This window comes from Medicago truncatula, chromosome 4 (genome assembly GCF_003473485.1).
Source record: "Medicago truncatula cultivar Jemalong A17 chromosome 4, MtrunA17r5.0-ANR, whole genome shotgun sequence".
Classification (NCBI taxonomy): Eukaryota; Viridiplantae; Streptophyta; class Magnoliopsida; order Fabales; family Fabaceae; genus Medicago; species Medicago truncatula.
In genome coordinates, this window is record NC_053045.1 from 63,215,700 (window position 1) to 63,236,175 (window position 20,476).

General features: G+C 30.2%; 2 protein-coding genes, 1 long non-coding RNA gene and 1 other non-coding gene across 5 annotated transcripts; 2 read left to right on the forward strand and 2 right to left on the reverse strand.

The window, feature by feature from the left end:
* The first annotated feature begins 726 nt into the window (after positions 1-726).
* On the forward strand, positions 727-3,967 carry LOC11444717 (uncharacterized). 2 transcript variants are annotated; one of them, XR_003011293.2, is made up of 4 exons: positions 727-1,129; positions 2,106-2,632; positions 3,069-3,203; positions 3,313-3,967. XR_003011293.2 is itself a non-coding variant. In XM_024781740.2 (3 exons), the coding sequence occupies exons 2-3, from the start codon at positions 3,141-3,143 to the stop codon at positions 3,769-3,771; spliced, it is 522 nt and encodes a 173-aa protein (XP_024637508.1). In that variant the 5' UTR covers positions 822-1,129; positions 3,069-3,140; the 3' UTR covers positions 3,772-3,967. The 2 variants fall into 2 exon arrangements, 1 of the variants encoding a protein (XP_024637508.1); XM_024781740.2 differs by lacking the exon at positions 2,106-2,632 and having other exon boundaries at positions 822-1,129.
* Positions 3,968-5,588: 1,621 nt separating this feature from the next.
* On the reverse strand, positions 5,589-7,091 carry LOC11440096 (uncharacterized). The gene is made up of 3 exons (XR_003010827.2): positions 6,862-7,091; positions 6,177-6,229; positions 5,589-6,086 (listed from the first exon to the last, which is right to left on the reverse strand). It is a non-coding gene; the product is annotated as an uncharacterized lncRNA (long non-coding RNA).
* Positions 7,092-8,257: 1,166 nt separating this feature from the next.
* On the forward strand, positions 8,258-8,566 carry LOC11437884 (uncharacterized). Its single transcript, XM_024780850.1, has one exon. The coding sequence runs from the start codon at positions 8,258-8,260 to the stop codon at positions 8,564-8,566; it is 309 nt and encodes a 102-aa protein (XP_024636618.1).
* Positions 8,567-9,786: 1,220 nt separating this feature from the next.
* On the reverse strand, positions 9,787-9,858 carry TRNAW-CCA (transfer RNA tryptophan (anticodon CCA)). Its single transcript has one exon. It is a non-coding gene; the product is annotated as a tRNA-Trp (tRNA).
* Between the last annotated feature and the right edge of the window lie 10,618 nt (positions 9,859-20,476).

Consider the following 20,476-nt stretch of genomic DNA (forward strand, 5'->3'; position numbering starts at 1 on the left):
TTGAGACTATACAAGGAAGTAATGGATCATGTAGTTGCAACTGTTTGTATATTGATGAACATATGATCTGTCTCTTCTCCGAGCAACCCACTGCCTCCCTCCGCCTTATGGCCGCCGGAATTACCGTCTCACTAGAAAATGTCAGAACCAAAAAAAATGATACAGTGCGGGAGAAAAGAAGATCGCCGGCGATGTGACATTTCTGGATCTGAACAGCTTGAAAACAGGCGGCGGTGGTTATGAGGAAGAAGAGGCGGCGGTGTGGTTGCAACTTTGAAGAGAAGAGGTGGCGATTCTGGTGGTGTTAGGGTCGGAGAAGGGTGAGAAGATGACAGAGGGTTGGAGATGGAGTGGCGGTGGTGGTGGTGGTGTTAGTGATCTGTGGAGATGGAGAAATGAGAGAGAAGAGAGCGAAGGGAAAGACTCGTGTTTGTTTTTCTTGAATTGATAAAATAAATAATAAATAATAATAAATGCCACTGTTGCTGGGTTTTTCTTACATTAATAAAATAAAAAAATAATAACAAATGCCATTTAGGTGTGTGTATATGGGTGGTAGGGGAAAATGTGTGTTGATGAATATTTACTCAAAATTATTTTGTACAGGGAAGGAGAAGAGAATGGAGAGGGGGAAATCGATGATGTTTTTTTTCTTCTCTTTTTTCTATTTTCTTTTTTATTTATTTAATTCCATAAATCAACTGCTTATAAAAAAATAAGAGCAGTGATAGGTGTACCACCATAGGTGGCACTACACCTTATACCACCCTTATGTGGCACCACAAATAATAATAAAAAAATTAAATCAATTCCATGTCAAAAAAGAAAAATCAAAGATGAAAAAACTAATTAAAATTTGTGCCGTACCCTACTACCCTCTCTCATTTCAATTCATTTTGTTGGAAAATTTCTCTTTCTTCACCACCATTCATTCCTTCAACCCTAGCCGCCGTCTCCTGATCCATCTTCCATTCAACCCTAGCCGCGCCGCCGTCTTATGCTCCATCTTCCATTACACCCTAGCCGCGCCGCCGTCTCCTGCTCCATCTTCCATTCAACCCTAGCGCGCGCCGCCGTCACCTGCTCCATCTCCGACGATCTGTTTCACAGTGTTCCTTTTTCAACTAAGGTATTTTCTTTCATATTCCTCTTCCTCTTGGCTGTTAGATTTTGTGATTTATGTAAGGTCTTGACTGAGATCTTGGGTGATCTAATGTTCTTTGGTCCTGGCTAAGATCTAATTTATGTAAGCATTTCTTTGAAACAATTTAAGCATTTCTTTCAATGTTTTATTGAGTGATAAAGTTTGTTGACAGTCTTTGAAGCTTGGTTTAGTCTCTTGGTAAATTCGTAGATTTCAATTATTAAAGAAAACTGTGTGCGATTTCAATTATTCAAAGATAATAAACCTATAGCAGACATAGTTATTAACAAAAAAGATTTTAAAAAACGGTCCTTAGTGCGATTTCGCCGTTAGAAAACGGTCACGGCAGCCACCGATACCGTTTTCACAGAGTGAACCAAGATCACAGGTGAATTACTAGGTTCTAAATTATAATACTTAGGCAAATTACTATTATGTCTAAACTAAGTAAATATCGAACTAGTTGAATCCAATTTAAAAAAATATGAATCTAAAATTCAGCAATTCAATTTTCATAGACATTTGAAGCAAGTCATTCATTGATATTCATAAGTCAATTCTTAATATTGATAGACAAAAATATTAGTGGATAAAAGCTAGACATAATAGTAGTGGATGTGAACTAAATTATTCAAGATTACATTTGACAGTTGCATTTGATGGTAAAGTAAATTATCTAAGTTGTGAAGATGACACGCCTTTATATATATATATATATTATAATTTTTTATTTTTACAGTAACAATTCACTTGATTAACGATAACAATTGCATCTGTTGTAGTCTTCTCAACCACTAATAACAATTACATCTGTTCCCGTGGTAATTCAACCATTGTCTAGCCAACAAAATGGTATGTGTATGTGATGAATGTCAATTAGTTTGTTTGATTTCATTAGTGTTTTGTGTTTTTATTAATGCCTTTCCTTATATGTCGCCTTTGGAATTCTTATTTATTACAGTTACGTCTCAGGCATGAATGTAAGTCGAAGTATATTACTAAAGTCAACGAGAAGCTTACCGAACTTCAAAGGTCTGAAATTCAGAAAACACCTTTTAAATGGTTATTGAGTTTGCCTAAGAAATTAAAAATATCCGAAAATTTGCTTGAAGAATTGGTGGAAAGATGGGATGATAGGAGTGGGGGGTTTGCTATACAAGGTCGGATAATACGGTTTACACCTTTAGATGTATGTTTTGCATTAGGACTTCGTATAATAGGTGAAAAGATGAACTTCAAAAATGACCCTACATCCACTACGAAAGCAATGTTCGATAATGAAGTCATCAATGTAAAAACAATTTATGCTAAAATTATTAATATGGAACGAGACGAAGATGTTGAGAAGTTTTGCCGACTTTATTTACTTCTTGGTTTTGCCGAGTTCTACTTTCCAAATTCAAGTGTTAAGGTTGGTGGTTGGTGCCTAAAAATGTTAGACGACTTGAACTTCATTGGGAGATACAATTGGGACTTGAACTCCATTAGGTGCCTAAAAATGTTTGCCGACTTTATTTACTTCTTGAGTATTGATTTCAAGTTATGTTGGGTTACATAAAAAATTGTGAAGTTTAACTTTAATTTGATGTTTAGTTTCTGTCTTCATGTCATATTATGACATGATTATAATTGATCTTTTATTCATTGATATTTAGAGCTTGTTAGTAACTGTGACTGAAACAAGTGTAACTCAGATTAAAATGTAGTAATAATTTGTAAGCACTTTTAAATACAGATGATTGTCGTTGAATTTGAGCATATCAACTTATAACTCTATATGACATAGGATGAAGTTTTATAGGAGATGAAATAATGTTTGTTTTGTAGGCCACTCTTTGTCTTCATGCCATTTTATGGCAACAATTTAATTTAATTTATTTATTTTTATTAAATTATAATAGTCGTATTATATATGTATATATAGGTATGGGCTCTAGAGCATGTACTAGGATACGAACGAAGTTATCATGATTCTCCATTGACGTTTCCATGATTTATGAAGGCACGTGGTGTTAGTTTGGTTGGCAAAAATATATCACACTTGCTTGATAATTATTTGGTAAGGTTGAATAAATATTATTATTTATATTTATCTATATAAATTTTGTATATAGGGTTTAAGCGGTGTCAATAGTTCATTAATATTTATATTGTATCAACCTTGACAGGTTATTGAAGAGTTAAGTGCAACTAAAGAAGAGGTTGCAAATGAAGTTGTGAGGGAGGCGTTAGATCGAGCGCCAAGTGGATATATTAAATGGAGACCAGATCCTATTATCAGTCAGTTAATTGTTAACAATCGCCTGTTGGGGGAAGCAAACAAAGGACTTTCCGCAAGGATATCTCTTCTTGAATTGGAAACTAGAGAGATGAAGAAGTTATACGGTAGTGCACAATCCAGTTATGTGGACGAAGGTGTCTTCAATGATGAAGGTGTCCACGAGGACGTCTCCATGGATGAGATTGAAAGAGTTATTGAAAGGGAGGTGGCAAATGTATCATATGATGTAGCACATCATGCATCAAATCTCTTAACTATAATTAAGGACAAGCCAAGAAACCGTGTAAAAAGTGGGGTTCTGCTTTCCCTATGGGTGAAGGATGGACGCATAAAGAAGAAGATTTAAATTAGTGTAGTGTTTTGATATGATTGCAATGTAGATGTTTTTTTATGCTATTTTTTATTTAGTAGGACAATGTCGCACCTATAATATTAATGGAAACACCGTATGTTGTTAGTTATTAACATTGTTGAACTATCCTACAGTTTAATGAGTCACTGTGCCTGTTATGTAATAAATTTTATTGGGAGGTTTGTTGTTATGTTTTATTCTTTGATATAAAAAATGTTTGTGTCTTTATTGACAGATAAAATCTTGGCATGTATATATTTTGCATGAGTCAAAGGGCGACTAATACCCATCTTTGACAAGATTTGGTGAAATGTTACCAAACTTAAGTTTGAAAAGGCTTTTAGTGCATTGTTCAAATGAGATCATGTGTTCGATTCTCGTAAAACAGGATTAGTTACAGCTGAGAGTGATAAACTAGCCAAATATATGCAATGTATGACCATAATTTTACATATGTGTGACCACTATTTTTTCATACTTTAGAACTTGTCCGTCCTTAGGCGTAATAAATGCGCATATGGTAAAAATAATCATTTCTGGTTGGAAAGGCTTTTAGTGCAGTGTTCAAATGAGATTATGTGTTCGATTCTCGTAAAATTGGATTAGTTACAGCTGAGAATGATATACTAGCCAAATATATGCCATGTATGACCATAATTTTACAAATGTGTGACCACTATTTTTTCATACTTTAGAACTTGTCCGTCCTTAGGCGTGATAAACGCGCATATTGTAAAATTAATTATTTCTGGTTGGAAAGACTTTTAGCGCAGTGTTCAAATGAGATTATGTGTTCGATTCTCGTAAAACATGATTAGTTACAGCTGGGAATGATAAACTAGCCAAATATATGGCATGTATGACCATAAGTTTACAAATGTGTGACCACTATTTTTTTCATAAATTAGAACTTATCCGTCCTTAGGCGTGAAAAACACGCATATTGTAAAATTAATTATTTCTGGTTGGAAAGGCTTTTAGTGCAGTGTTCAAATGAGATTATGTGTTCGATTATCGTAAAACAGGATTAGTTACAACTGAGAATGATAAACTAGCCAAATATATGGCATGTATGACCATAATTTTACAAATGTGTGACCACTATTTTTTCATAAATTAGAACTTGTCGTCCTTAGGCGTGATAAACGCGCATATTGTAAAACTAATTATTTCTGGTTGGAAAGACTTTTAGTGCAGTGTTCAAATGAGATTATGAAAAAAATGTGGTCAAACATAGCATATTATCCGGAACATTGTAATCACATTTTATCACTGCATTAAAAGCATCTCAAACAATAAACAACAACTTCTTTTTACGCGTTACAATTATTTTACACCTAACGACGAACAAATTCAAATATTTGGAAAAATAGTGGTCATATAAATGAAAAAATGTGGTCAGACATAGCATATTTTTGGCTAACTTTACTTTACCGGCTATAAATATAAACCCGGAACATTGTAATCACATTTAATCACTGCACTAAAAGCATGTCATACAATATTTTATTATTGCACTAAAAACATGTCAAACAATAAACAACTTCTTTTATAAGCTTCATGTATTTCACGCCTAAAGACTGACGAATTCTCATATCTGGAAAAATAGTGGTCACGTAAATAAAAAAATGTTGTCACACAGAGCATATTTTTGGCTAACTATCCTAGAACATGTTATTAAAACTGAAATGTGACCAGATTTTTTTTCCTGGAAATTATGATAGGGAGAATAGTTATGTACATAAATTCAATACGAATTAATTTATCAGTCTTCTGAACAAGTATAATCTTTTATAGATGACCATCGATAACCAAAAAAAGTATGTCTTCGTCAAATGTACATCAATATCAATCAACCACAATTAAGTTAGAAAATGTATGTTTAACCGATCAATAAGTCCGCGGGTAACATAGCATTATCCAATACAAAACTTCTCTGCTTATTTTCTTCATGAAGCACCAAACGACAAACAATGTCACTGCGAATCCGAAGGATATCCTCCTGTAGATAAGTAAATGCTTTTATTTCGATATATATCGATATTTACATATTATTAATTAATCAACAACTAATAAAGGTCTAGATGTTTAAAGGCCACAGTCCTAACGCCTACTCTAAATCCTAAGCTACTTGCATCCCACCTATGCAATAATTCCTTCAATAAAGTACCATTCATTCCTATATAGGTCTTCATTTCCACCAGATATCGGAATGGAGTTTTCATAATTCTACTCCTTTGCGCATCAGATAATTTTCGGTTAATATCTACCAACTTATTGGTACGGGGCATTTGAGTCTTTATCTGTGGCTGAAAAATGAACATTATTCATTCATTAATGGCATAAAACATAAACAGTTACATACACATTAAACGTCTCATTAATTAAATTGTACTTACACCAACACCACCATCCCTTTTTCGTTTGTTTTCGTTCATGATGTTGACCTTATCTGTTGTATACAAAAACAATTTCTATCAACAACAATTAAAACACACACAAATGTCCAATTTCTATCATAGACATACCGACAAAAATTTATCTGCACTTAACCGTATTTTAACATAGACGTAACCACATTTTTTTTCTTTCAAATTTCCAACACTTTGACCATTTTTTAACACAAGTGTGACCACAATTCTTTTGATTAAAAATTTGACACTAACTCTATGTGATAACATTTAGAGGAACAACCACAATCAAACTAAAAAAATTGGGGAAAGCTTAAGATTTTTTACTAACAATATAGGACATGTTTGGCACAACCCAACTAAAGAATGACTTAACTTAAGCAACATAAATTTTCATTCCAGACCCATTTGCAATTACCAACAAATCAAATAGTAGCAACAACGCAACATCTTAATTGACAACAACCCATAATGCAACAATCAAACAGTAGCAAATAACAGAGATTTTAACTTAATTATGAACTAAACATCTAAATACTATCAAGCTTTGTTTAACCCAAAATTATCACTAAATCAGTATCATATCCTAATATGATTAATTTCTTCATCATACCCAAATGATTTCAAAATAAATTTTAACCTTCATCAAATACAAGATTCGAGAAAACATAACCTTCAACGGAGAGATTCGGCGACGGAAACTTTGACAAAACGCCAACCGTTGAATCGCAGAAGGAGATCGCAGTTGCTTTTGATCGTATTTGTTGGGGAGAGAGCTAATTAAGCTGTCGCGGTTGAGGGAGAGATGGAGGCCTCAGAGGAAATGGCGGAGAGAGGGATGGAGAAAGCAGGATTCACTCTCGTAGAGAGAGAGAGGTGAGACACTGATTTTTTTTCTTTTTTAATTTTCTAGATCTATTTCTTATTTGTTTTAAGAATTATTTACCATGTCATCAAAGATCAATTTTTTAAAGTATTTTAGCCATGTCATTGGTGGTATGAAGGGGTGTGTGACATTTGGTGTGTCTATGTATACTTTTCCAAAAATAATAATTAATAATCAACTAGATAAACTTAAAGTCAAAGAGAATCTTCCAATAGAGGAATTATCAGTAAGCCAGCAAATCAATAGGACCCCCTACCCAAAAAGCACACAACCAAGACAATGAAAGATCAGCCTCTTTTCTATGGCCAATGCATGAAAGGCGGAGATTAACTTTAAATCAACAGGGATAACAAAAACTAAAGAGAGAAAGAAAAAAAACCATTGAACTCTAGTTGAGCGCCCTTAGATATTTAAATTTGTCAAGTAGTTTGAAAAAGAAAGATAGGATAAAGGGTGCATGGTGGTGACTAACTAGTATACACACTCTTTGGTTGACTACAATTAATTTTCTTGAGTTCAGGTAAATATGCTAGTTCTATAATACACAAGTGATATAAATGCAGTATCATAATTCATAAACAAGTTTGTTTCCCATGCTGATTAATAAGTTTTATCGTTGGGTCAAGCGAGATATTATAAAATTTATTAATTCGGTTGTGAAATATAAACTTGTGCATGATACAACACTATTTTACTTGTGCACCATAGACTTAATCTGTAAAATGATTTAAACGTTCTCAAAAGTGATTTTTACATTAACTATAAATCGCTAAATTGATATCTAATATTGTAATGATTGGTAATTTTGGTCATTGAAATTTACAAATAAACAAAAATGTCCTTTAATGGTAAGATGTTGATTAAAAACATATATTAAAGTATTTTAGTAATAACATTCAACTTAAATTTATGATGTAGGGATTAGATAATAGCAAGTTATATGTAGAAGGGAGAGAGTATGGTGTCATACTGTCCTATATAACTTTTAAAGTTTCAATTATCATGCTTTTCATAAAGCATTCCAATTTAGAAGATGCTCCAAATTGAAAATCAAACATAGGATAATGACCTCAACTATATTTATTTACATGTCTCCTTCATGGATCCAGTTCAAAAGGAGCTATAAAATCAGTGCAACTGCCACTGTCAGCTTTCAAAACAAAAATTCCAAAATAGAATGAGAATGGGTGCTCTTGCTCCAGTTGCTATAGGCACAAGAGGCACAATAGGATCTCTAGTCAGAAAGGAAATTGAATACTTCACTAAAGTTGAGTTAGACAAATTTGGAAATTCACAAAAGCCTCAGCCAAACAGCAATGTGAACATGGTTTCTAGCAAAGCCAAGTCTAGTTTTTTGATGTTGTTAAAGAGGAAGAAGCAAAGAGGTCCAAATGAATTTCTACCAAAAACATGTTCAGTAACAGAAAGCAATTATTTCAATAGAGTTCCTGGTTGCAGGTACAGGATCCTTAAGGATCATGACATTAACTGAATCTATGTGGAGTTATGTTGCTGCATATGTTCATGTTGATTTAAAGTTCTTAATGTGTATATATTAAGATCTTTGATTTCTTTGTAATTCTATGATCATGCGCTTTAAATTGATGTTGTTTTGTTTATTAATATTTCTTCGAAAGGATCACAAGGATTTGAACCCGACGACACGCAATCTTTTGATCTGGATAACATATGCTATGATCCTGTTGTGTTATGTTTTGATCATATACATATATATAGATAACATATGCTATGATTTTGTGCATTCCTTTCACAGTTTTCTTAAAGAATCATTGAAGAGAAATGATTATAACACACTCTCTTTCACAATATTATTCACACACATCCTTTTATTTGTTTTATTTATGAGAGAGATATATAAAGAGGGGGGGAGAGGGACAGAGAGAAGAGAGGGAGAGAGGGGGTTAAAATTTTAAAAGAGAAACATTCATAGAAATATCATGTTTTCATGAAAGACTTTTTCATTGTAAAAATTTATTAAAAATCTCAACGAATCTATCAAAATTCAATTTAGTAAACAATCCCTCGTAATTATATAATATTTTTTAATACAACATTACTTTTTTGTTTAAGTTACAAAGAGTCTTAGTTAAATATCACAAGACTTTTTTTATGTTACAAAGAGTCTTGTTGACTCAATACCTCAAACTTTTTTCATCGTAAAAAAGTCTTTTAAAATCCTAATTAAATACAACACTCATAATTAAAAGTATGATCATATTTCACTAACTCCTTTTTTTTTAAACGACATATATAATAAAATCACACTAGCACCGGCCGTGCAAGTTGGCGGAAAAAAAATACAATAGGCACCGTAAATATGCGGCGACCGCTACTCTAGAGGGGAGAAAGCAACAAAAAATCCCAAAAGAGAGGAAAAAAAAACACCAAGAATAAACACCTACGACAACACACAAACCCCCAAAGACCAAACTAACGCAGTAGAGTTACAGAAAACAATGATTTCAATAGAGTTCCTGGATACAGCTACAGGATCATGACATAAACTGACTCTATGTGGAGTTATATTGCTGCATGTTCATGTTATTTTTGTTTATTCATTTGGGTAATTATATGATCAAACAAAAGGATCAAGCACTTGTCTGTCTATGAATACTTCATGTCCGTTTGCTTCAAAATCTGGAATAGAAATATGGATATTGAAGTGGAAAAAAAAATAAAAAAGGATGGAATTGAACCCGACGTGAATCGAACACGCAACCTTCTGATCTGGAGTCAGACGCGCTACCATTGCGCCACGGATCCTGTCGTGATACATTTTGGTCATACATATATATATAATTCTACAACAAACATATGCAACGAATTTAGTTTTTTTTGCTTTGACAAGAACGAATTTAGTTATTGGATAAAAAAAATAGCCGATGAAAGCTTTTATTTATTTTTCACCGAACTGGTAAGGCCTTTTATTTTTATTTTTAATTTATGTGTTTTTTAATATAATATATGCGTTTTCTACTTTTTTTTTTTTTTTTTGTTCTAATATATATATTTGAACACATATTAATGAATTATTAAAATAAAAAATTGCTATTAAATGTTTTTTTTATATATTTTTATATTGTACTGGACTATTTTGAAAGTGTTCTAATATTTATGAGTATCCTATATTTTATAGAACGTTTGTGTTTGATTATTTATGAAGTTTTCGATTATTGAGTCTTCATGTTTATTTTTATTATAGAGTGAACAATTTTAAAACGAAAATGTTGTTTATAGCGAAACTAAATTCGCTAAATTTCACGACCCATGTATTTTTGTTGCTTCCTAATTTTTTTCTAACTGCCTGAATGTTTTAGTGGAAGTTTTTTTTTGTTTGTCACCAAATAAATTTCTCTTTCGGGATAACTTCGCATGATATAACAAACCTATTTTAAAAGAGAGCTGCTATATAGTACGAAAGCTATACGACGAAAATTCACTAACGCTGCAACGCTTGTAGGACAATACTCCTTTTGAATGAATTTGAATTGAATGAATTGTATTTGGATCATTAAGCAAGATTAATTGTATTTTTTTATTTTTTATTTTATCAAGTAATCTAGTGGACAAAGCTCGCATAATTTTAATCGTGGAGAAGTGGGGTGTCCATAGTTCGAACCCAACCCCCTGCATATAAAATGCGATATCCTTACCAGCTGAGCTATGTTCACGGTGATATTGTATTTGGAGAAAACTTATGTACAATTCCTTAGGTGCTTTTCGTATAGTTCTTAACTAAATTCACTATGATTTCCTCAAACCCATAATTTTTTCAAAGTTTGTTATATCCAAAAATTATCCTTATAGTGCGCTTTGCATTAGATTTGAGGTAAAAAAAAAAAAAAAAAAAATCTAATCCAAAGTAGAATCATACAAGGTTCAGTTTGAGTAATTCATTTAATATATTTTGATTTGATTCAATCCAATTTAATGTGATTTAATTGGTATTGATTGATTTTTTAATATCCAAATTACAATCGTAATTTTTTCATTAATATTAATACTATAAATAAACAATAAAATAAAGTATTATTTTATACAGTTTTTAATCTTTTAAAAAACTTTTGCACTGTGAATTTGAATTGGTTTGAACTAGTATGCAAACTCGTGTCAAGTATGGGCTAGAATTTCATGATATTTAAAATATTAAGTAAAGATTTGATATCATTCTCATTTGTCTGGTTGTTCTCTGTGCAATGGGTCAATCCATGCCAGTGTTGGCTCCCTCGTAAGGCCCAACAATGGTATCATAGCTTAGATTGACTCTGTGGAGAAGCAGAATTGGTTTACGGTGGTAGATCTCATATGCAGAGAGTCTCGTACTTGAGGGAGAAATGTTAATGTGTCAAGTGCGAGTTAAAGTCACATTGGATGTAAGAGTAGATGTTGAGTAACATATAAGTGTTATGATCCATATACCTAATTTCATAAGGTTTGGGGTGAAGATGTGTTGTCAAACTCACGTGTATTGTTCTCTTTGTTTAATGCGATTATCAAACTCGATGCAGAATCTCCCGAAAGTCACAAATAAATTGTCTTTTAATTTTTTGATGTCGTTTGTTTGTATTTTTTATCTTAAAATTTAGTTTTTAAATGTCATTGTTTTTCATCTGAATTTTTTTATTCAACCTCTATTAATTTAAATTCATCAACTTTTAGACTTTGGCGGCAAGTGGCAATGGAAAATTGCAGATGTGTTATGCTGAGTTCAGAAAATACATGTTTATTAGACATTTAAAATCATGTGATATTTCTTAATTGAATTAATTTTTTTAGTAAAGTAATTACCCAAAAATCTCCAACTCCTTTAACAAACTCATAAAATCACCGATAACTCACACTACTCTCTATACTTTCACGAACATAACGCACAATAATTATTTTTTCCCTTATCTTCTCTCATGCTCAAATTCCTTTTTCAAATCCGTTATTTTTCCTTCTAATTTCTTTTTTGTCTTCACATAAAGAAAAGAATATAAAACTCTTCATGAAACAATCACCAACCAACCTTCTGGAACATGGTGTTCCTCCGCTTGACCTTATTTTACTATGTAACGTGATTACGAACACGAATAGTTGGTCACTTGGTTAAAAAATATTAGTGTGTCTCGTGTGAGTCAAAGTTCTATGTTAGGATGGGATATATGGTCAATTTTAAACAACATATAAGTGAGGTGACCCATATTAATGTCTCATATGTAATTAAAGCTTCACATTGGATAAAAAAAGTAGATGATGAGAAAAATATAAGTGAAATGACCCATATACCTAATGTCTTTAGATTTTGAATAAAAATATGGTGTGAATCTCACTTTTATGGTTGACTTTACCCTATTGTGATTATACAACCCTGTTTCAACTCCCCCAGGAGTCTAAACATTATGATGGGTGGTTTTGTTAGTTTTGGATATCTTTTATTTATTTATTTTTTGGATGTCATTTGTTTTGATGCTATTTTTTTTATTCAACATCTATTATTTTAAATTACTTAACTTTTGATCTTTGGTGGGATCTGACAATGGAAAATTGTAGATTTGCTATGTTGAATTGACAAAATACATGTCCATTACACATTTTAAGTTAATATGTAGTGTCGCTCTCACTTGTGTGATTACTCTTAACCTAATATGATGATTCAACTTAGTGTAAACATCCTCTGTGGTCCCAACAATATAAAGAATAATTTTATTAATGTTTGAATGTCATTTTATTTTATTTTTTATATTGAAATTTAGTTTTTGGATCTCATTCTCTTTCATGCTGTTTTTTTTATTCAATCTTTATTATTTGAAAATGTGTTATGCTAAGTTGACAAAATACATGTTTATTATACATTTAAAGTGATGTGATATTTTTATAATTAAGTCTAAATTTTTGGTAATGTAGTTACCCAAAAATCTTCAAATCCTTCAACAAACTCATATAATTACCGACAACCCATCCTATTCCATTTACTCTCATGGTCAAAACACGCTACATATATTTCCCTTATCGTTTCTCTCATGTTCAAATTTCTTTTTCATATTCATTCTTTTTCTTCTATTTTCATTTCTCTCTTCCCATCAAAGAAATGAACTTAAATCTCCATTCATGAAACCACTTAAACTAACCTATTTAACATGTTGTGATTCTATTTAACCTGATTTGACTATATCACATAATTACAGACACAAATAGTCACACACTTGATTAAGAGTTGTCAAGTGTGAGTTAGCACTCTACATTGGATGGATGAGTATATTTTGAAAAAACATATAAGTGAGATGACTCATATGTCTAATGCCTTAAGGTTTTATCTAAAGATGCGGTGTCAATCTCACTTGTATAGTTGATATTGGCCTAATATATGCTTATCCAGCTCAATCTAGGCCCACTCAGGAGTCCTAGAATTATCCCAACATTATGATAAACTATTGACTATTATTTTTCCCACCCTATGACCTTCTCCCGCGCCCTGTAATTTTTCCAAAAATGCCCTTGTGCATTCCGGATTTTAAAATCCGGATTCATGTTTACTATTTTGGATTTTATAATCCGGATAATTCTTATGTATAATCAGTCATCAGACTCTCTCACATTTTAACAGTTTTGAGTTTTGCTTTTTAAAAACAACAAAAAAACTAAGTAAAAAATGCTTAAAACCTGTCAAATAAAATCATAAAAATATAAAAATAGCACCAAAAAATTCTAAAAATCAAATAAAACTAATGCAATTTTTTTTGGATTTTTCTAAGAATATGAAAAATGGGTCTAGACGATTGAATTTTGGATTTCTGATTTTCTAGGGAAGTTTCGGAGCAATCCAATCAAGTAGCCCGAAAATTCGATTTTTGACTAAGAACAGGTAACAATGACCAAAAAATGGAAGGATGATAGTTAGGAAGATTAACATTGTCCCTAAAATGACTATCCATGTTACAAACATGTTTAGAATTTGTGCTGATAAAGTTCGGATTATATAATTCGAACTGTTTTACCTTGAAAAAGGGTGTTTAGGGGGTTTCCGGATTATATAATCCGGAAACATCATCTAACACGCCCTATTTTTTGAAGTTTCCGGATTACATAATCCGGAAAAACCCGTAACTCCATTTTTCACCCTATAACAAAGGAAAACACCATTCCGGATTATGAAATCCGGAAACTCAAGGGCATTTTTGGAAGAAAAAAAAAAGGGCGCGCGAGGAAACCCACTGGGTGGGAAAAGTAATAGTCTAAACTATTTTGTTAGTTTGTTGATATCATTTGTTTAAATTTTTCATCTTAAATTTTAGTTATTGGATTTCATCTATCAACCAAGACCACGTCAAGTGAAAATGGGAGGACGTCACTTTTGAGATTATAAACATATCAGAGTATAACAATATGAACTACCAATCTCCATGATTATCGTACATGATTAATTAAGTAGATCAAAATATTTTTAGAAATTTAAAGAGATCAAATTAGTTGTTGCAATAGCAAGCATGAAAAATGTAACAAATAGAGAAAATATAGGTTTAACGAAACTTTTGAAAATAAGAACGTTGAATTGAAAGTGGTGTGGAAGTTTTGAGAGTATCAAATTAAGCTCCTTAATTATATCTTCATCATTCCTACGTTAAGCCATTAGATCTGAAGAGTATCAAAAAGTAAATTTGTGAATTTGGGCAACATATAATGGTGATAAAAAAAACAGTGAATTAGAAAATGGGAAAAAAAGTGAATAATAAAATTGTTTCAATAAAACAGAAGACAAATTTTAAGAAGAATTTCGAAGTTTTCATATAAATTCCAAAATGGCATGAAAATATTGAGACTAAAAACAATATTTATAACAAAAAGAAGCAAGTAGTCAAATCAATTACCCTTAATTTAATAGTGTAATTGCATTAGATTAAATGGTAAAAATGAAGATCTATTTTGGTCCCTGACAAAAATGTGTAGGGATCAAATTAGTCATACCCAAATAAAAAGACTGATTTAATGTGTCTTACAAAATCTAATAGAGATAATATAGTCATTGAATCAATTTTCATAGTTGAATCTTTCACATATATTGTTAATTTAACTAAGTGGCGTTAAAAGTGTTAGTTAAGTGCTCCCTTTAAATTTTGCCTTGCAAAATTTGTTAAATGCATTTTTGTTGTTATTATTTTAAGTTCATCAGCGAAGTTTCTTCCAAAATCAATGTTCAGCAGGTAAATTATTACATTGATCATACATTTATATCGATGAGAAGTTTACTTATATCTATGGGTTTTGTGATATCGTTCGGTTATAAGGAAAACACTTATTTGATCTAAAATTTGAAATACTGACAGTTCGATTCGGTTAAGATGATTCATTTAAGAAAATCTGAAAAGATTCACTTTCATGCAGTTTAAATACGACCGTTTTTTGGTTGATCCCATTTATAATTGAAAAAATTATATTATACCAAATTAATAATTTATAACTCCATGGTTGACTAATACGAATTTGATGAAAAATTAAAAAGGCTCAACTCACAGCTAATGTGCAAGTCAATAACATTTGTAAAACAAATTCATGGTTACAATGTAGTTATATCTCGTGATTCTCTGTAACGTACTCATCAGACCGTAAAGCCAAAAGTTACACTATTTATAGTGGAAAATTACAAACCAATATTGCTAATGTACATTGCACCACTACATTTTAATCATTTGATTAACAAATTAGAGGAATAATTGATGGATGATAGTAAATGAGTTGCATATATATTAAAAAAATATTTGCACAAATTTTGTTATGCAGCATAGAAATATTTCAGAATGCAATAAAAGAAATAAATGTTGAGATTTTAAAATTGAAAGACTCATTAAAATTATTGATCATCATATTTGATTGTTTGTTAATTGAAGTTTTTTTATCAATTACAATGATTGGAAATAAATGTCTTTGACCAACAAATTAACATGAGATGGGGGCAAAAATCATGGACCGTTAACACTTAAAATCTACTTTATCGAGCAAGTAATGATTCTTTTTTTAAGGCTTATGTTATTTTTTGAAGGCTCATTTCATTTTACTAATACAAATACTATCTCCGTTACATGTACCATTTAATGCATGTGAGTAAATTTTAAATAGATTAAATAGATAAATAAATATATTCAATATAAAATTCAAAGTAGCAATGAAACAGACAAATTAAATAATAAACTCTTCCTTACACCAAAAAAATAAATAAAAAATAAACTCTTCCTTTTTTTTCCTCCAAGAATAAAATAGACCAAATTTTTTGACAGAAACGTTCCTAATAAAATGAAGGCCTATAATTATCGAATAATCTCGTTTAAAGAATACAACATGTTTTTTTAGATAGATGTGATGACAATGGTCATTAGAAACTCAAACATGTATTTGGAGGAGTCAGAGTTTAAACCATGTCACATTATCACCTAACAATTTTAACATTTTGTCAGTTGAGTTAAAACTTGTAGACTATACAGTGGGTTTTTTATTTGACAAAAAAAATAGAACTTTTTGAAAGAAAAAAAAAAAAACATGTTTTCTTGATGTACAAAATAAAAACATATGCATACATGATACATACATCCTTGAGAAATTAATGATCATTAAAAAATGGTAACAATGCAAGAAATAATTAAAGGGCTAACATCATTTTTTTTTCTTTAGTGAAAATGAAAATGGGAGAAGATTTGCATAGGATCTTTGGTGCACTCTTGTTGAGATTAAATTACTAACTAAAAGGATTTGAAAAATGTACATATTATTATTTGGATCTTTTTGTTAAGTCTTATTTGGACGGTTATTTTTCATATAAATTCATTTATGAATTTTTATTGTCATTTAATCCTTCCTTTAATTTAATTATACATTTTTTTTTGGTACAAATTTAATTATACATTTTATTTGATGATATAAGATTTTCATTCCAAGCAAGAGAAGTCAAACACGTTGATTGATTAATTTTTTTACATTAATGGTTGATTCATACTTAGAAACGACAGAAATGGAACATGTGCATAAAAATAGAATTTGAATTGTTGATTTAATTTATATCTTTATTCCAAAATAACTTCATCAATAATATACTGCTATAAAGATCAAATCAAATCAATTAAGATCATTTTCCTAGAAACGTATAAAAAAAAAAACCAATTGAGTATTCATTATTATGTTTGGTTTGAGTCAGTCAATTCACTTACTAACTGAAGATTATAACAATGAGTCCCCGTGAGCTTAGCTCAGTTGGTAGGGACAATGCATATTTTATGCAGGGGCCGAGGTTCGAACCCCGGACACGCCACTTCTCCACATTTAATTGTGTGAGCTCCAACCACTACGCTACTTGACAAAAAAATAAAAAATAACAATGAAGTTTGGATGACAAATTTCTAAGCCCAAAGTTTTACCAAACTTCATCAACATGACCATGTCGAAAAAGAGTGTCAATCATTTTGGAATAACATTATTTTTATATTTGAATATTTTTGAAAAAAAATTAGAAAGCAATCTCCCAAAAAAAGAACAATGTCATTGTTTAATGATTGAATAGTAAAAACGAAATAGAATAGGTGACAACAAGGGTACCCATGAAAGAATGGTGGGTAATTTACCCCAACCAATACACATTAGTCACATAAGCACATTTTTAAGTTGTATCCATGAACTATCTTGACCCCACCAACAAATTGCTCATTTTCATTGGTTGGTGGATAAATTACCCACCATTCTTCAAAGGTAATCTAGAAAAAACCAATAGAATAATGTGATAAGGATTGATTAAATTGATATTCAACAAGAACATGAAAAGCGTGATCATAAAAATTGAAATCAGTTTTTATGCCATCAAATATCATCAAAGTCTTAATCAATCATCATTAATGCCTAAAAAAAAAAAATCAATCTCTTATTGTACAAATTAAATTGTCATTTATTATTTAATATGTAACTTTTTATTTAAAGAAAGAACATCTATTTTTAAAATTTAAAATGTGTATAAAATATAAAAAATTATACCACTATTAAAACATTATTATTTTTTCATATTGAACACTTTTTTTATTTTTTAAAAATATTCTTGAAAAATATGATAGAGTAGGGATCTTTTTTCTAAAAAAATAGTCATTTAAAAAATAATTGGTTAAATGAAATGCTAACTATTGATTGTTTTATTGTAAATGAGTATGATTCAGAATAAAATCAATCTTCCTACACGATAAAAACACAATTTTTCACATTGATATGATATAATTTTTTTTCTTCATAAAAAAATATCAAAAAAGAGCTTGAAATTAATTATAACTATATTTTTTTAGTATAAATGTGTTTTCTTATAATTGCATTTTGTTCATGTAAATGTATAATTCAAAATATTTGCAGTTTATTACTAAATTTTTCATCATGATTCATACACTCAGCATGGACTACTTTTTATTTATCATTTGTTTACCATTCCAACATATTTACTAACATCAGCAACACAATTTCGCGAAGAACTCAGCAACAAAATGATTATACATATTATAACTTGAATATTTACGATGGACTCCCAAATTCCTCTAAAAAAATAATTAAAAAGCATCATGTTAAACAAAAAAAAAGAAAAAAGAAAACATCTTCCATATTAAGATCGATGCTTTAGAAAAAAATGTGAACATAAAACCAAACTCAATAATCTTGAATCATCAGAAAATAAAAATTAGGTTAAAATGGAAACACAGACAACGAAATAAGACGATTTATAGAATACAACAAATTTAATACAAAAATAAAATTACAAAATATTCATTTCCTCGTAAAAAAATATCGTGTGTGGTCATAGATTTTATCAAAAAATTTGGCCCCCATAATGGTTTGAGTACGGGAGGTTAATAAAATAAAAGTGAGAGAATGAGAGATTGAAGAGGAGAAAAAAATGAGAAAGTAAGAGAGTGAGTCAAAAAGGAGAAAATGAGCGGATTAGAGAGATGAGGGAGACACATATTTGGAATGAATAGAAAACTCTTCTATTTTATTTTGATTTAAAAGAAAAATATTGAAAGAATTCAAAAGAGGAGGAGTAACCTAACCACGATTGTTGCTCAAATAAGAAGAATGAGTTGATTGTTCTTTATATGAGAAATGATATGCATGATTTGCTTTTAACAACAATCAATGTGCTGATGTGGATTAATGTAAATGTGGTAGAAACCAATCATGATCAATTGTGAAAACAATTGTGTATTTGTGTAAGAGCAATTAATGAGGTTAAGCAAGATTGAGTGACAAGTGTACTTTTAAAAAAAAAAAGCACAAATATATATAATAAAGATAAAGATAAAGATATGAACACTCATAATGAAAAATATGATTAATATATTTTACTTACTCCTTCCCCCTTTTTTTTACCAGAATATGCTTACTCCTTCCTTAACTCGATATTTATGTGCAATCATAAAATAAAAACAAAAACTTAAATAATGGAAAACTAACTTTCTTTTATACTTAGACCAAATTTGATATAATTAAATCGATTTTGATTTTTTTTTTTTAAAAAAAAATCAATTTTGATTTGAAGTGTCCAAAATTCAGCTTTCACGTTAACAATTCGATGTCTCGAGTTCGTAGTTTTGATATTAGAAGTTATGATTGAACCAATTAGTACATTGGTTCTAATCGAAGAGTATCGGATGGTTCTAATAACTCATGTTTTGATTCAAAAGAGGGGAAAAGTGGGTGATGTAGGTTTTAATTACATATATATTTTGTTTTCAAATGAAAGGGAAACAATTTTAAAACTAATTTACCTTTTTATCTTTATAATATTACTAAAACTTTCATATTGTTATAAAAAAAATTAAATTAAAATTATGGTAATCATAAGGATTAATCTATCTTTCACTTAAAAAAATTGTTCTTTCAAAAATTGTGAAATATTTCTCCATTTTCCTTCATATTTTTCATCCTCCAAAGTCACCTCTTCCCTTCCCCTCCAAACTCTCAAACAAAACTTAAGATTTCCATTAAGAGGTTGATCTCTCCAACATATATTTTTCGATATGTACCTGACATAATTTAAGTTAATGGTAAAATTAGAAGAAAAAGATATTATACAAAATTTGTTATCCAATTTATATACAAATATATGTTGAAAATATTCAATTATTTGATAGAGTAAAAAAGATATAATTTAAATGACGGGAAAAAATAGAGGAAAAAATATCTACTATAATATATATATATATATATATATATATATATATATATATAATTAAAATTAGTTTAGATTTGATTTATTAAAATTAATTCAAGGATTATATAAGATTTAATCAAATATAGGTTTCTCTTCTACCTTTATAAACTATTATGAATTCAGAAATTGAGAGAATTGAAGAGAAATTAATTATTGACCGGAATGATCATAACATGA

What these genes read in the sequence shown, in the direction of transcription:
- LOC11444717 (XM_024781740.2), top strand. Translation starts at nt 3,141, where the DNA reads ATGAAGGCACGTGGTGTTAGTTTGGTTGGCAAAAATATATCACACTTG. An exon ending in ACTTGCTTGATAATTATTTG is followed by an intron (nt 3,204 to 3,312) that starts GTAAGGTTGAAT and finishes CAACCTTGACAG; the next exon opens with GTTATTGAAGAGTTAAGTGC.
- LOC11437884 (XM_024780850.1), top strand. Translation starts at nt 8,258, where the DNA reads ATGGGTGCTCTTGCTCCAGTTGCTATAGGCACAAGAGGCACAATAGGA.